This window comes from Natator depressus, chromosome 11, assembly GCF_965152275.1.
Source record: "Natator depressus isolate rNatDep1 chromosome 11, rNatDep2.hap1, whole genome shotgun sequence".
In the NCBI taxonomy this organism is placed as follows: domain Eukaryota; kingdom Metazoa; phylum Chordata; order Testudines; family Cheloniidae; genus Natator; species Natator depressus.
Window position 1 is genome coordinate 10440297 of NC_134244.1, and position 17528 is coordinate 10457824.

Sequence of the window (17528 nt, forward strand, 5' to 3'; positions counted from 1 at the left end):
GATTGGTCCAAAAAGTCTACAGAAAGACTATAATTTCCTATTAAATTTTATAGGACTTTTCCATCAGCGCAGTTCCCTCCTAAAAATCCACTTCTGCCTTCCTGGTTCATCACTTTTTAAATGTTGGTTTTCTCTTCAAGATGCAGCACAAGGAGCTTCTATTGATTAGCTTCTTTGCCAGATATTGTAAGATGCTAAGTCATAAATAATATTAGCCAGGGTAAAATATAAATTGTAACTGCAAATCAAATAGCAATGGAAAAAGAAGACAGTTCAAATTGTCAATAGGAATGCATAATTCTGGAGTGCAAGGATAATCAGGAGCCCCGGAATAGGAGCAGATACCTTGCATTATTTGGGCAGGAATAAGTGATGCAGAAAGACAATCTTTATATAATTGGTACTGAAGTCATAATTCCACTGACTGCCCTGCAGCCACAAACTAAGAAGCTCCATATCAAAATACTGATGTTCTATTTGTCTTTTTTGTCATCCCTTGGAAGGGAGAGCTGCTCTGCATGGGCCAGAAGCTGCGCTTCATCTTGAGCACTTGCAGGCACAACTGGTGATTTGTATTTCATAAGAACTTTGTGTTCACCATCCGTGGAAATCTACCAGAACCCCAGTGTGACGCTCCTCTGGTACCGTTTTAAAATGTACAGGAAAATCAGTAATCCGTGTCCCCAGCAGCATTGTAGGGAGCAGTAAGGGCAAGTCACAGAAATCTTGAAAGTCTTCAGAAGACCTTATCAATCTAGAACTAACAGGGCAGTAGAGAGGTGAAGTTATTGATTGGATCTTCCAAGCTCTACACATAATGAAGACGCAGCTGCTTGGGAGATAAACAAGAACATGAATGGAAGGGAATGCTTGGGAGGATGATGGTCCACTCTGATCTAACCCACCTTGTCTCTCAAACCTCATTATACTGCAAAGGTACAGTCTGGGATGTTCTACTCATTGAAATTTTCATAGCTGTCTGAAGGATACCTCCCTCCAGATAGCTGGAATGTCACAGAGGAATCTCTCTTAATTTCTCTTGGACCATTTACAAGTGGGCACAACAAGACAGGCAAGTGCTCCCTGCTAATTAATGACTCTGAGGACCCACCCCAAATTCAGAAATAAGTAAGAGTTTTGGAACTGACAGCTGGACAGAGCAATGCATTCTTCCAATCTGACTCAGACAACGAGACTCCACGGGAATTAGGGCTATCAGCAGGATGCGAATTGGGTAGATTAATGGTTTGGTTGATGCTGCCCAGAAAGGTAAAGCCACATTAAGATAAAAATAAGATATATAGTTAGCTGTACTCTACCTCCACAGTTCGTGCTCTCATCAATGCTTGAGGCCGGCAGGATCACTAAACAAAGAGAAAGCATTGGGGAAAGTTGTCATTTTGCCTCAGTTGCAAATACCCCCTTTGCTCCTTGCAGAAGTTGGTTGTGAATTCCACAGCAAGCTGCGGGCTTAAGTGGAAAGACTGGCTGACAACACGGAGCAAAGTGTAACAAAAACTGTATAAACCCCAAGGACACAAAGGTGCAGCACAGAAAACAATAATTAGAAGGGGTTCTTCAGTCTAAAATTGCTAAATATTTGCACAGGGGACTCAAATTCAACTGACACAAAACCTCAGGTTCCAGGTGTTCATGAACCTCAACCTGTCAGCAAAACTACACCCGAAGAGCCGTCAATGCGCCCTCTCCCTTCCCCACATCAGCCCTATAAGCCCAGACGCCTTGCCCTTGTGGGATGTTTCCCCTGGGGTGTCTGAATGAACAAAACTCCAGTCACCAACATTCACACAAACACCAGGGGTTCGTTTAATTAACGCTTAATGCACTGCACCCTGCAGGGTTTAACGGCCCCAATTCAAATTAAGCAGCTCACTTAATTTATTGTAGCTGTAAACAGCATTGCCTTATGGGAGAGCTGAGCTGCCACATCCATTTCATGCACTGTACATTACAGAGGGGTTTTTCAAAGAGGTCTGCAGGTGTGTGATATGCCATTGCCATTATTTCTAATGGGCATCCAAACCCCTTAGGCAGCTCTGGACACTGCAGCCTACGTTGACTGACTGTCATTCCTCCTGAGCGAAACCTGCTTTCCTGGCCCCGTGGGGCTATGCCGCACCTACCGGGAATCTCATTGTACAGGCAGTCTTGGTACTGTGTGCTGTTTCCGATGCACTGGGATGACTCTGGACTGTGCATCTCGCAATAACGGCTGCGATACTGGATCCCGTCTTCGTTGCACAGGCTCCACTCTGACCAGTCCGACCACCCACCTTAAACCCAACCAGTCTGAAATCAGGAATAATGTGCACACAAGGCTGCCGGGGGGGGAGAGGGGGAACGACGACACACCCATACGATCCCAACTTCCCCAGTGTTTGGGGGTGTCTGAATCCTAATTCTGGTGTAGGCCCATCTCTAGTACGACCTACAACAGGGAGCCTTCAGGGGACTGGATTGAACTCCCTCAATATAATCAACATTACCACTGTGCAACCAAAGCTTCAGTGCAAAGCAGCCTGAAGGCTGACTTAGCCAGCCCCAGAAGGAAAACCCAGACTAGGGGGATCCTCATGGGGCTTAGAGTGGGCATAAAGGCTCCTAGATCAGCCCTCTTCCTGTAGTGGTACAGGAGCTGGCTGGGGTTTTGTTCTAGCTGCCATAATGCCCTCATGGGGGCATAACTTAGTGCAGCCTGAGGGCTGCTCTAATGTCCTACTGGCCACCAGCCCAGCATGCAGCCAACCCAGGATCAGGGGAGCACAAAAGTGGCTTCAAACCACCTCTGCACCCTTTTCCCAACCACCCGTCAAGTTGTGATGTGAGCTCCCCACCCATTCTGTGTAGCGCAACACAGGGAAGGAAAATCCCTTGTCAACTGCACAGGCTGCTACTTCGGAGACGCCTTTGGCTTGTCTTGCGCGCGTCTCCGCTCAAAACCAATCTGCTTTTTCAATTATTTTAAATGGATCAGCTATCAACAAGATTTTGGCAAGCTGGCTGGCTCTAGAATATCAGGCCATGCTCTAGTGAACAAGTTAAGAGGAAGGTGATGCCATTAGTTTTAAGAATAGGGTGCCTTCTTTTACATGGTTCAATATATGCTTACTGAAAAGGCAGGCGAACATTTGTTTTACAGCTTGTGTTTCTTGCTTCTTTTTTTTTTTTTTTTAATATTCATTTGCTGCTGGGGTTTGTTTCCGCCCTCCCTCACCCAACTTGAACAGGAGAAAATAATCTGCTACCTTTGCAGGAGTGTGTGTTGCAGAGAGCCTCCTCGGTGTGCAGGCCAATGCAGATATCCTCTCCGCTGGACGGCGCTGGGTTGGTACAGGTGCGGGTACGCTGGTAGTGTCCTCCCCCACAGGTTGCTGAACACTGAGACCAAGGGGTCCAGCAAGACCACGAACCTTTTACTGAGGATCATAAGAAATAAAACAGACACACACACTGGCTTTTACTTCTCTTTCTCTGATCAAGCTTGGGGGACCATTTGAGTCTCGACCTCCTAGGCAGCCCAGCCCAACCTAACAAGCTCTTTCTGTGCACTAGGAATAGAGATTTCTAGGTTGAACGTCTGTGCCAGACAATGGACAACTTAAACCAACAATGAGGTTAAAACATGTTGTACTCCATAGATGCTGAATCAAACATATCGGTTATTCAGCCAGAGGAAACCCTGTATCTTAAGAGTGCTCTAAAGGAAACAATTATTTTTCATGTTTCTTTGTTCTTACACGTTCATAATCTATTATTTACCTATTTCCTTACAAGGCCCACTTCACCCACAAGGAGGGTGAACTACCTAGATTTCTTGGAAACAAATAGCTGCTATAACCCAAACATTTTTAATGCAATAATTAGTCTTTGAGTTTGCGTAGCATCTTTCTTTTGATGATTTCAAAGTGCTTTACTAACAGCAAGTCTCAGCACACCCTTGTGAGATGTGTATATCAACCCCTTTTACAGACTGGAGAACTGAAGCGGAGAGAAGTTACTTGACCCGAGGTCACGCAGCCAGGCAATGGCAAAGTGGAGAAAGGAACCCATGAGTCCGGGCTCCCAGACACTCTCCCCCTTTTTCTCATTTCCATGTTCCATTCCTTCAAATGTGATTCAGTGCAACATATACCGGCATAGCTATACACGCTGAGAAAGGAGGAGGGAGGCAGAGGTAAACCGATATAGGAACCATGCACTCAAAACAGTGTGCAATAAATCAGACAAAAAGGAAAAAAGAAAATCTGTGCAGGGTGCACAAAAGGGCACAACCATTAGTGAAAAGCCACTAGGATGTGCCAAAATAATAGTAAAAGCCATATTTGCAGAGCTCAAATTTTTCATTTTTACAGGCCACATTTTACAGGCTCAAATTTTGTCACTCTCATTGTGCTCAGTACACATCTCTCCTGTCTAAAAATGGCAGCTTTAGCTTTAGGGTTGCCAACCCTCCAGGACTGTCCAGGAGTCTCCAGGAATTAAAGATTAATCTTTAATTAAAGATTATTGACATGTGATGAAACCTCTAGGAATATGTCCAGCCAAAATTGGCAACACCATTTAGCTTCGCCTTTGAGATTTTAAAATATAAGAAATATAATACGTGATACTGCTCATAATGGTACTTAGCAGTTGTAGCAATTTCACACCTAGGGCATAAAGTGCTTCACAGGAAGTGGCTAAATATTGTTACTGTTCAGTGGTGAAGTGACTGCTGAAATTGTTTCTACAGGGTGAAGAGGAGCGGAGTGGGGGGAGCCCATGGACTATGAGTAAGGCCCTACCTAATTCGCAATACTGCGGAAATTGCGGATCCCACAATATTAGGCTTCCCCAGTGGGAGCCCCGTCCGCCCCGGCGGCCGACAGTGGGAGCCCCGGCTCTTAGTCCAGGTCTGCTGCTCTCAGCCCTGGGGTGCCGACAGCAGAAAATCACAGAAAAGGAATAATGGACCTTATTACCACAAATCATAAGACCCATTATTACTTTGATACGATTCTCCATGGCTTGTCCTCAGCACAGTGCAATTTTTTGACAATCATCCTCAATTCAAGTAGGGCCTTCACTATGAGAACAATTCTGGACCAGAAGTGCAACAAAAACATGAGGACTAACTCAAAAACCAGGTAACCTGGCATGAATACTCCCTGCTGGCCATGCAGGAAATGCTAATTGATGTCGGGAGGAGATCCCCATGGTGAGAACATTACATATGCGGGAGAGGCGGGAAGTGAGAAGAAACAAGTGTTCACACAAAAAATTTGCCACAACAAGCATCTCTATGCAGTAGTAATCCACATTTGTTGTTCTCTCACCAGGGGTAAGGGCACCACACTGCCCTCTGTTGGATGGAGCACTATGTCTGCTCAAGTGTGCATGGAAAGTAAGCTACAGTGCCGCCTCTAGAGCATGTTGGTATGTCACCCTCTAGGGGCGACAGAGGGTATACGGCATAGCACTGAAGTGTGCATGTATCAGGCTGCCCAAAGCTTATTTAAATACCTTCAAAAAAGTGATATAAGTTACAAAAAGACATTTAGAACTATTGAGTCTTCATGAGAAGAGCACACAATTTTGTGGAGGAAAGGAATTATTTTTACCTGGGCAGGGATGTGGGTTACAATCTTGGTATTCCATTGCTGACCCCACGCAGGGCAGGCCGCCATTTTTAGGCTCTGGGTTTGTGCATGTTCTCTTCCGGATCCGAAAGCCCAATTCACAGTCCCTGGAACACGATGACCAGGCCCCCCAAAAGGACCAGCCCCCATTGATAATCCGTGCAGAGGTTTTACCAGTCTTTAGAAGGTCGTCAACTAGAGCTTCAAGAAGCACAAACAAGACACAAAAGTGTTAATTTTCGGGCAGAGCTTTGTCATGGAAACAAACTCATTCCATATTCAGGCTCTGGGGAGGAATTCTGAGGAAACTGCATCCCCCTGCAGTGCTGGAAACCCAGTGCCAACAGCATGGCTCGACTGCTCCGGAGTGAAACTGAAAGGGAAGTGCAAGGGTTTCCCTGTGCAAACCGAATGAAGTGAAAAACAATATCACACGGGCAACAAACTGACTAGGGCCAGACAGGGCCTGAAATTCACTGACCTGTGCTAGGGGGCAACACAGAGGGTCTTGACCCCAAAGACAGCGCCAGGAGGATTTCTGCTTTCCCCTTGAACCTCCGGAGCACGCAGTGGGAGCGTACATGCCACACCTGAAGATGGCCCTCCCCACTAGAGAGAATGGGTGAGGCCATGCCCCCACCTGCAGCATCTCAGCCACCTGCAGGCATAGGAGGAAGCAGTCCCTACACTCCCATAAGCACAAGGATTAAAAGACTGTGTGTCGCCTTGAGTGCAGGGGAACAATCGCTCCTTGCAGCCTCCCTGCATGGTCAGTGACAGTCGGGTCTAGAGATTCTTGCCATCCCTGCAGTATGTGGTGGTGTCAGAGCACAGGTCCACATTTATTCATGTCTGCGTCCCCCTTTCACCACCATAAAGGATGCAAAGGTAAGCCTGGCTTAGGGCTCTGGGCAAGCCGGCGGGACGTACAGTCGGTATCACAAACCGCCGAGCCGTCATTGGGGCAGAACCGACTCTCCGTCTTCTTCCTCCCAAACTGCAGCTCATGAGGATCAGCCAGCTGGGCACGGCAGGTGTAGCGGAAGCGCTGCTCTTGGCGGGCTCCATTCTGGGTGAGGTTCACAGGCATCCAGGGGGTCCAGGGAGTGTTTCTGCGCACCTCTGGGCAGCCCTCTGGATTGCAGGTCTTGTATTCCTACCAACCAGGAAAACCATTTCTCGTTACTCCCAACGTGCTTATGGATGAACTTAATAACTATAACATGTCTGCAGCACAGCTTAGAGGAAGGAACTCCTTTACACTCAAGAAACCAGCACGAAAACAAGTGGATCTAAGAAGGCATGCACCTGCATCACCCTGATTGCTCCAGATACAATTCATCCCCATGCAGAAGGACAGCATGATCCAGAGGGATTAACTGGGAGCTAACTGATGCAGAGGCCTCATACAGGTCCTTGGCATGGGATGAATTTCACCCACTGGCTTGTGACCTTCCTTTGTTTTTGTTTCTTTTCAGTTTGCAAGCTCTTTGGAGCAGGGAACAGGTCTTTGCACACATTCGGACAGTGCCTAACACATTTTTGGCGTGGCCATAATGCAAGTAATAAATGAAATAAATTACAGCAATAGTAAATCTCTGGCTGTGAAGAGCAGTGGGACAATCCTGAAAGTTAAGTCTACAGAATTGCATGGCCCATCACTGAAGTAAAAACATTAGCCCATTCTCCAGCACTTTATATTCCAATTGTGGCACTAGCTGTTTACTTCTGAAGAGGCTTTTAGAAAACCTGTCTTTTAATTTGGGTTTCTGACATACATGGTGAAGGCAATGGGCCATATAGGTCCTCAGTCTAGATCTGAGTTCCTACTGACATTTGTAGAAGTTCTGTATGGGCGGATAGCAAGGTGGTCCTGGATTCTGACAACCCCATCACCATCATGTTACAGGATGAATTCCAATGAATAACACTGAGTTCCTGTTTTTAAAAAAGAATAAGGGAATTCCTTCCGGCAGAGGATAAGAATATTCCTGCTTCAAGACTTTATATGACTCTAGAGTAGATGCCAAATGGCTTGTGAACAAAATCAGAGGTCCCTGATCAACTCTGCTTACCCCGAGGAAAACCCTTCATAAAGAAAAACCTTTCTAAAACAAACTCATTAAAAATACAATGCACCCATCAGCTGACAAACTGTGCAGAAATACAATGGAAATGTTAACCAGTGTATCACCAGCAGGCTGATTAGATATACCTTCCATTGTCAAATAAGTGTGAGACCCATTTCTGTGGTACGTGCAGGGCTCCCGCTAACTGCAGGAGGATCCTCCACGAGAGTGAGATGTAAAAGAAAAAAACTGCTGGAACGCTCTCACTTTCCCAGACTAGTGAGGGCAAAAGGTCTGATCAAAAGCCAGCTGAAGTCAGTGTAAAGACACCCCTCCCTCCCTCCACCCCCACATCAAGTTCCATTAGCTTTGGCTAACTCCCAATATAGCATGACTCCACGACCTACCATTCTCCCCAGCACCTTCCCTAGCAGGAGAAGTTGCTCCTGGCATTTTTTACTAGCACAAAAAATGAAAAAATAAACGCGCAAGATTCCTGTAGGCTGAATGCAATGTCAGTAAATAATACATACCACAGCGCAGCCCAGACAGGTGTTGCCATTCTCACAGGACCTCTGCCTGGAATGTATCCCTCCACCACAATTCGCACTACATTTATTCCAGGGGCCCCATGAAGACCAAAATATTGGTAATGGGCATGGATTGTTCTCGTTGCAGAATCTGAAAGAGTGTGGGCGAAGCACATCAGAGAATCCCTGTCACTTACTAGAGGCATCCAAAGGACAGAGGAATATGGGCTTTAAATGGCACCCCCAAAGCAAGATCACAGCCATTACATACATTTTGGGTGAAATTCATGTGCCACCAAAGTCAAATTTAAGGGAAGTGTGGGCTTTGCTGGCACGCCGCACAGGAGTGAATTTCACCCTTTGCACTTAACCCAAGGTGGTTAACCATTTAGGGGGAGATTTGCCAACAAGCTCAGAACCCACAGTCAGGGGCACATTTTCAAAAGAGTTCAGATCTCATTTGGATAGCAAAATCATTCAGATAGATTTCCAAAAAAGCCATGCCCCCAACCCACATGTGTCACAATGGTAGATGCTGGGTGCTGAGCATTTTGGAAATCTGGCCCTCATTTTAGTTGCCTAAATGGGAGTGGAGCTCTTCAATCTGTCCCCAGTTACAGGTGCTGAGCCCTTGGCAAACTAGGGTTGCCAACTTTCTAATCGCACAAAACCGAACCCCCTTGCCACGCTCCTGCCACGCCCCTTCTCCGAGGCCTCGCCCCTTCCCCACCCCTTCTGAGACCCCACCCCCATTCACTCCATCCCCGCCTCCCCCCACCCTCACGCACTTTCACCGAGTGTAGGAGGGGGTGAGGGCTCTGGCTGGGGCCAGAAATGAGGGGCTCAGGGTGTGGGAGCAGGCTCAGGGCTGGGGCAGGGGGTAGGGATGTGGGCCGGGATGATGGCGCCGGCTGGGGGTGTGGACTCTGGGGTGGGGCCGGGGGTGAGGGGGTATGGGGTGCGGGAGGGGGCTCAGAGCTGGAGCAGGGGGTTGGGGTGAGGGGTGCAGGTTCTGGGAGGGAGTTAGGATGCAGGAGGGGGTTCTGATCTTGGGCAGGGGGTTTGGGTGCAGGAAGGGGTTCAGGGTGCGGGCTCCAGCTGGGCAGTGCTTGCCTCAGGCAGCTCCCGATCAGCGGCACAACAGGGCTAAGGCAGGCTCCCTACCTGTCCTGGCTTCGCCCAGTTCTCAGAAGCGGCCAGCATGTCCGGCTCCTAGGCAGAGGGGCCAGGGGGCTCTGCACGCTGCCCACACCTGCAGGCGTTGCCCCTGCAGCTCCCATTGGCTGCGGTTCCTGGCCAATGGGGAGTTGCAGAGCTGGTGCTTGGGGCAGGGGCAGCGCATGGAGCCCCTGTGGCCACCCCTGCACCTAGGAGCTGGACATGCCGTCCGCTTCCGAGAGTTGTGCGGAACCAGGGCAAGCAAGGAGCCTGCCTTAGCCCCGTTCCGCCACCAACTGGACTTTTAGCGGCCCGGTCAGCATTGCATTCCGGTCAAAAACTGGACACCTGGCAACACTATGACAAGCTGGTCTTTCGAAAATCTCGCCCTTATTGATGTTTTGAACACAGGTAACTAGTGTTTGAAGTTGGGCTGTATCTAATAGCAGATTAATGTTGTTTCATGTTTCCTTTAAAAAAGGGAACATCATTTTTGTTCAGCTTTTGAATCAAACTCCATCTGAATTTTAATCACTCCAGTCTTTAAACTTAGACCACAACTGACTGCCATGCAGTCTTTAAAGTTCCTTTTGAATGGCCACAAATCAAGCCAAACAGAGACGTCCAGAGTCAAGAAAGTGGAAATGAATTACCCTTTGCACAGTGAAAAACACAGAGAAACCTGTCTTAAGTCACTACTCAAGAGACCAACAAAAATCTGCTGCCAAGTAGAAGTGGCCTTTAATGAAATGTCAAAGCTAGAAACCACACGGGGATACTTTAAAGCATTTGCTTAAAGAGTGGCTGGACTCTGAGAAGTGATTCTGTGGAAAACGTATTGTGCATTCCAAGTTTATTGTCTTTCAACGATTCCAGATCAAATTTCCTCAGTTTTCAAGTAAAAAAACAGATTTTTCTCATGCCGAACCCTGCAAACTCAATCTGAGATCTGAAAGTCAAGCTGGGTTCTTTCTTTTTCGCGCATAATTACCATTAACACTGACCTAACAGAGTGAACTGGAGTTGTAATTAAGGTGCAACTGATGTGTACACTGACTAGAGTGTATGTACACCACTGCCCTCTAGTGGGTGGAATCAGAACTGCCCAACTGAGTATCTGCTAACAGAGATTCTCTTTTAGCACAACAGATAGGATCATCTGTGTTGGGGGTAAGCAGATCTCAGTTCTATCCCTGCTACTACTGAGAAACCACGGCATGCAGCATGGTGGTAACTGTGCAGTCTTAGGGCTTGTCTTCACTACCGGGGAGATCAACGCTGCTGCAATCGATGCAGCGGGTGTCGATTTAGCAGATCTAGTGAAGACCTGCTAAATCCACAGCTGTGCGCTCTCCGGTTGACTCCAGTACTCCAGCTCCCCAAGAAGAGTAAGGTAAGTCAGTGGGAGAACGTCTCCCGTTGACACAGCACAGTGAAGACACCGCATTAAGTCGACCTAAGCTATGTTATTTATTTAGGTGGAGTAGCATAACTTAAGTCGACCCACCACACTAGTGTAGACAAGGCCTTAGATTGTCACAGGTTTGTTACAATATGGAGGATGGTCAATGTGGGCGAACTAATGCATTTTAACTCTGAAATTCCCTCACTTCTATGTGCTTGACTGGTGAGCCCTAACACTGCATTAACACTAGCTCTTTGTGTTTCATCTACGCTAACTTAAGACCCATCCTTCCCGCTGGTACATATTTATAGCCTCGAAAGTGAATGTACTGCCCTGGATGAAAGACCGTCTAGTGTCTGGGCTGGGAATGCCTCTTACCTCTCTTCTCTGCTCTGTCCAACACAGACCCTGCCCCCATACCGCGGAGCAGGGTTGCTGCACGATCTCTGACGGACCTGAAAGCCAATCCCACAGGAGGTGCTGCATTGGGCCCAGGTGGACCAGGGTGTCCAAGCTCCATTTCTGACAGACAAAGGGAGGGGGCAGATGAGAAAACAAGCTATTTGGGTTAATTACAGTTCTTCCAGTTTTCTGCTATACTCAAAGGCTTAGGCTGTAAAGTTCTTAAGGGGCAGCCCCACTAAATCACTGGGAAACACTGTTCTAAAAAGGCTCACTTCATTTCAGCCAGACCCAAGCGATAGACCCCAAGTTAGGACTGGGATTTTCAGAAGCACTCAGCCTTGGCCTAACTCCACTCCCACTGGAGTTGATGGCAAAGCTCCCATTGACTTCAAACAAAGCAGAGTTAAGCCAATGCTGAGCAATTTGAAACTCCCACCCAAGGATTCTCTGAGTTTTCTGTGGTGTTACTGATGATGATTTCCCTTTCCCTTCAATCCCATTCCTCTATAAGTTTCATTGACTAACCCCCTCCAATATCTCTTTACCTTCCCACTCTAGCCAATGTGCTCACACAACAGCAGACCCCAAAATTTGCATGTTAAAACCCAACCCCGTTGCATGAACTGGTCCTCCCACTGAATGGGATTCAGGTGTGGTGGGTCAGCAAAACCAGCTCTGCCAGTGCCCAGGTGTTGGGAAAACTACCCCTCTCCATTGAGGGCACACTGACACTACAGATTTGCTATAACTAGTGTTGCTATCTCAGGATTTTATCATGAATCTTGTGATATTTTGGTGTTTTTCTTAAAGCTCCAGCTCCTGGAATCCTGCTTTTAATCTCAGCTTTCAGTTAAAAAAAATTAGTATCATCTAGCTTTCATGGTTGCAGAGAAAAGTCTGAAAATCTGACCTTAGTGTGACCCTAGATGTGCAGAAACCAGAAGGCAAATTAAAACCCCCAACACTTATTACATTAAAAAAATATCTCTCATGATTTTTAAGCCAATCTCACAATTTTGGGGGCCTGATGTCCGATAGGGGTTGGCAATACTACTCGATCGCAAATCTCAATAGGACCAGGGGACAGAAGAATTAGATTACGGTCTTTCATGCGCCACAGATTCTCATCTCAGACTGCGCCACCAGATAGGCAACTATCTCTCTGCCTGAAGACCTCATCTCGAAGTGCTACTGTTTCTAGTCCAGCAATCTCATTTTGTAAAAAATGCCACTTTCTAATGTCTGCTAAAGCAACGACTCAGGTGCTCTCCTGTTACAGCCATGCTCGAAAGCTGAGGTGGAAAACAGATGTTACTTTTCAAAACCTTTACTGAACTAATAACACTGCTGGCAACAAGTGCGTTTTAGCCTGGCACCAATCGTGGTACAGGATGAAAGTTAAAACCCAAGTTCCCCTGAATGTTTTTTGTGTTGGTTATCAGCTCTTGCCTTCTCTGAGCAGTCTGACTTCAGAACAGTGCTGGATATCCCCTCCTCCCCACACAGGTGAAGGAACGACAGATCCTTTTATATGAAAATCTTACTCTTCCATGTTTTAACCCACCTCTCACCTGCCAGTCCTCACTCCAGGAGGAGAGGTTTTATGCAAGATCTTAAAAGGGAAAAACACTACAAGGAGGACTTTTGTTGCTGCTGTAGCAGGAAAAGAAAAATAAATATATACAAAAAAACATTCCTCATAAAAATAACACTTCCTGCCATCAGGTGATTTGTATTCCAAGTGGAGAGGATTCTTAATAGCAACAAAAAGTTTCCATTTTCAGATTTCCAACTCCTGTTTTCTAATAAAACTCATCTTTAAACATCCTGCTTTCTCTCTGCGGAAACATCCCAATGGCATATGAAGTCAATTAAAGGAAATTCTAGGGCTTAAGTGGATGTAGGATGACCAGATGTCCCTATTTTTCAAACCTTGCTGCCTTCCTATGTTTTATGATGGAATACATATTTCAGCCACTTCTTACAGGCTGTTCCCACCACTTTTCCCGCTGGACCGAAGCCTATAACATGAGTGATGCTGAAATGCTTGTCCCTCTGGTGGGCCTGACATCAGTCAGTGACAGAAAGGGTTGCCTCAAGAGGGCTCAGCTCAATACGGGGCAGCAGAGCAGTGGCAGGAATGGCTGGCTCTGCTGGGTAAGCAGCACAGCTGGAAGAATACACTGCAATTAAAATATTACCCTTAACAAATGTAGCTGATCCTTTTGCTGCCAAGAGCAGGGCTGAGCTCGCGGTAGGAAGCTAGGCCTACTCAGTATGAGGAGTGTTTAAAGAGGGGCTAAGATAGATTAAAGCTATGTAGGATCCCAATTCAGGAAAGAAACACAGACCTAAGCCAATCTCTATTAGGGCAGCACTTAAGCACAAGCTTAACTTCAGATCCATGATTAAGTTCCATTGACTGCAATGGGACATAAGCAAGTCCTGTCCTGAATGGAGATGCTTTCCTAGGCCTGCCCTTGTCTCATGCAGCCAGACGGCAGCAATCCCCTGCATGGCGTGATGCTGATGGTTCACTAACTCAGGGACCCGGCACACAAAGGAAGCACCTGAATGCTCCTGTGCAATATGCTGTCTCCCAGCCTCCTCCATTTGGCCACACTTCCAAGGCTAGAAACACAACACTAGTGTGCTTAGCATGTTTTAATCTTCACAGCACTGTTCAGTCATTACCTAACTAAGCCTCCTGCCACTGCACTGTTGTCTCACTATTCCCACTGTACAGCGGGGGGGGGGAAGTGAGCCCAGAGAGGCTAAGTCCGTTTTCCAATACATCCACTCACTTGGGAGCCTCTCAGCTCTTGGGTGCCTCACTTGAGACACATTCAGCCTGTTTTTCAGAGGAGCCGAGTCCCTGCAGCTCCTATTGACTTGGACTGGAGTTGCACCCACTTACCCCTTGGGCCAAATGTGGCCCAGAGACAAGACGATACCAGTGGAAATGTAGTTGAGGAGACCAGACATTTAGGAACCACCCTGTTCCCCTCCCAGTCATGCAGAGGTACCTTGAGCAATTTGCAATCTCGATCCTGGCCCCTTCGCAGACGCGACCCCCGCAGCGAGGGCGAGGGCTGTCACAGGACCGTGACCTGCACATACAAGAGCCTGTGCTGTCCCCATCCAAATGCTCACATGGTTGCCACGGGGACCAGGGCCCCAATCTCCCATTTGTTGTCAGGTTTTTCACCTAATTTAAAAAAAAAAAAACGTAAGAAGTCACTGCAGAGAGTTTACATTTCTGGAGACAGCACCACAATAGACAGGGCAAACACAGCTGCTGAGAGCATTAAGATGCAGCTTGGACAGGAGCTGTCTGTGCCTGTGAGCAGGATTCAAAAGCTGGGGTTATTTTCAGACGACGCTGAGCCAGTATTTACCCTCAGAATTCCACCCTGCATACCTAACATGCGTATACAAGCAGCAAAGCTCCCTCAGGTGACTACCGCAACCCACAAGAGCATTGTCTGTCTATCTCACAAAACCGCCACACCTTCGGATATCATCTCACACCACCTCAGCCTTTAAGACACCACTATGTTTTGTGGTTATTATTTATTTGTCTTACCCTAGCACCTGGGAGCCCGAGTTATGGACCACGAGCCCACTGGGCTAGGTCTTGTGCAAGCACAGAACAAAGACACAGTCCCTGCCCCAAGGAGCTTACAATCTAAGGATAAGACAAGAGACAACAGGTGGATATGGACAGACAGGGACAACAATTGAGCAATGAGACAATATTCCTCAGCATGATAGGCAGTAGGCACTGCCCACTAGCAGCCTCACCACTGGCTTCCTGTGTTAACAGTCCCAAACTCCACGGTTTACTAAAGTACTGCTGCAATGTGTGAGACTATTCCCCTAGAATTTATTATTTATATGACTGTAGCATCCAGCTGAGCTCAGAGCCCCACTGTGCAAGGCGCTATACAAACACATAGTAGGAGACGGTCCCTGTCCTAAGCAGCTTACAATCTAATTAGATATCACAGGGAAAGGAGGAGAGATGAAACAGACACAGACAGGTAAGTGAAATGACTTGCTCAAGGTCACACAGCAGGTTAACGGGAAAGCAAGGAATAGAGCACAGGTCTCCTGTGGCCAGTCCAGTGCCTTATCTAGCAGGCTGTGCCACTCGTCTCCAGAAAACTCGAATATATGCAGCTTTGGGGCAAGTGCTGTCTTCTCATTCTGTGTTTGTACAGCACCTGGCACTATGGGCTTGTGCTCCGTGACTTGGGGGTTCCAGGCATTACAACATAAATACATAATAATAATAATAAAAACATCAGGGTAATCATGCATGTGCAAAAAAACTGGAATAAGGGGAAGTTTCAGACTAGGATTGATATGTGTGAGAGGTGGGGTGTCAGTTTCTGCTCGTGCGATGCCTAGCTTGCTGTTAATCTCATGCCTTCAAGATCGCTAAATTACCCTACAAATGAAAAATAACCTTGCACGTTGGTCATGATTTATAATTAAAAAAACCAACAACCACCCAGACAATTATTTAATCAAACAATCTTCCTATTGAAATTAATACTACAATCACTCCCATCCCCCCATCCCTCTCCCTCTCCTTCTTTTGCTACAGGAAGTTGCCCATCTCACAGAGGCTCCTAGGCGATGCACAAGTGTAAGGTCGCAAAATTCTGGTGCAAAGTGAAGTCAAGGGCCTTACAGAAGAGAGATGAGTTTGCTGAGCACGGTTCCCCCCATACCCTGCTTTAGTTTGGTTTGCTCTGCCAGCGGCCATAATAATAGACCTGTGCTCTTCACAAACTCCAGCCAGAACCAGCCATCAGGATATTGCTGCTCTGTCTAGCGTAACAGAATAGAAGAAGCAGCAGAAACTAATTCTGTGCAGTATGTGCGCTGTGGCCTCCGACAGGGGGGCTACATGAAGTGAGGCAGCTATCGGGGAGGCAGCAGGGCACCCTAGCCCGCCATGGGAGGAAGTGTAGAGGCCCTAGAGGTGCCATTGTCTATAACTGTGCCTGAGATCCACTGGGTTCCCAATGCCACTTCCTGAGGATGTGCAATTTGTGTGTTGTCTTGAGCCTACAACTCCCTTGCAGCTCCCACAGAGACAGCCCAATCTGAAGGGCTCTGACAGAGGTGTAGTAGGACATGTCACCTGGAGCTGTTCCAGAACTGTGCTTCCGCATTATGGTCGGAGTGAAAGGAAACAGACTCGCCAGGTGTCAGGCATCTCCTGTGACATTTGCACTTCCAGACCCAACCCCAACCCCACAACACCCAGCCACAGGGTCAGCTCTCGGAAACTCACAACCTCTGCACCTCTCTCCTCTGACTGCTCTCTGCTCTCCCTGCTGGTTCCCAGGCTGCATGGAGCTGCAGGGAGGGACAGAGGCGGCAGGAGTGCGGGGGTACCTGGAAGGAAGTGACTCGTGCCTCCTCTGCCACCCAGCAACTGCACCTCCAGTTGCCCCTGGTTCCTGCCGTCTCTTGTGAGGCATGCAAGGAATATGGTCCTGCCTCCCCACAAGTGCTCCCCCTCCTGGGGGAAGATAGGAGGGAATCAGAGAAGAGTTAGCACCAGTGTGAAATGTCCCACACAGAGCTGCACAAAACCCTGCAGCTAAAGTGAAACTGCCAATAAAGGCAACATGGAAATTGGTCTTTGGGGTCTCATTCCAAGAATGATAAGAACGGAACAGACTGGGGCCCTGGCTAACATCTCGGGCCCAAGTACTGAGCCAGAGACAGCTGCAAATAAAACCAACATTCCTTATCATTCTACAGCTTCAAAGAGCTCTACAATCATTCTGAACTAGCCAGTGATGTAAGCATCTTTTCCCCAGTTTTACAGATGAGGAAACTGAGGCACAAAAAGGTTAAGAGACACGTCTGAGGCCACACAGTGAGTCAATTGTAGAATCGGGAGTAGAACTCTCTCATTCCTCCTCACCCATCTGGCCTTGTGTTAAGCTTTAACTAGACACTTTTGAGAGCCGACATCATCCCCCTCAGTCCTTCTAACTACCTCGGCAATCCGCAGCAATGACATGGAAGTAATTTAGATCTGTTACTGTGCTCGTCACATTGCGGTTAAGGGGTTTCAAGCATCTGTTGCAAACTTTTGTTTTCAACAGATTGTCATTCAGCAACAAAAATTCATTCTGGGTTGAAGGTTACCAGGCAAGATGTCCCAAAGGAGTACGTTGTTTCTTTTTGTGATTTTAAATACAGACACAAAATTAATACAGCTTGGGTCTTACAAAATTAGAAAATTAAGAGAGCTACTTTCAAACATTTGATTCTGGATTTTCTTTTTTCTTTT

The 17528-nt window shown here is 47.2% G+C and overlaps 1 protein-coding gene across 5 annotated transcripts in view; it reads right to left on the bottom strand.

The window, feature by feature from the left end:
- The window catches only part of SEMA5B (semaphorin 5B), a 352197-nt gene that overhangs the window by 30535 nt on the left and 304134 nt on the right, over positions 1-17528 (bottom strand). For all 5 annotated transcript variants that reach the window (XM_074967136.1, XM_074967132.1, XM_074967133.1 and 2 more), the window contains 8 exons: positions 14233-14414; positions 11180-11323; positions 8242-8389; positions 6570-6795; positions 5622-5840; positions 3267-3437; positions 2145-2294; positions 1320-1364 (listed from right to left, as the gene is read on the bottom strand). In XM_074967136.1, coding sequence (XP_074823237.1) covers positions 1320-1364; positions 2145-2294; positions 3267-3437; positions 5622-5840; positions 6570-6795; positions 8242-8389; positions 11180-11323; positions 14233-14414 — 1285 coding nt within the window. The remainder of the gene's footprint in view (positions 1-1319; positions 1365-2144; positions 2295-3266; positions 3438-5621; positions 5841-6569; positions 6796-8241; positions 8390-11179; positions 11324-14232; positions 14415-17528) is intronic.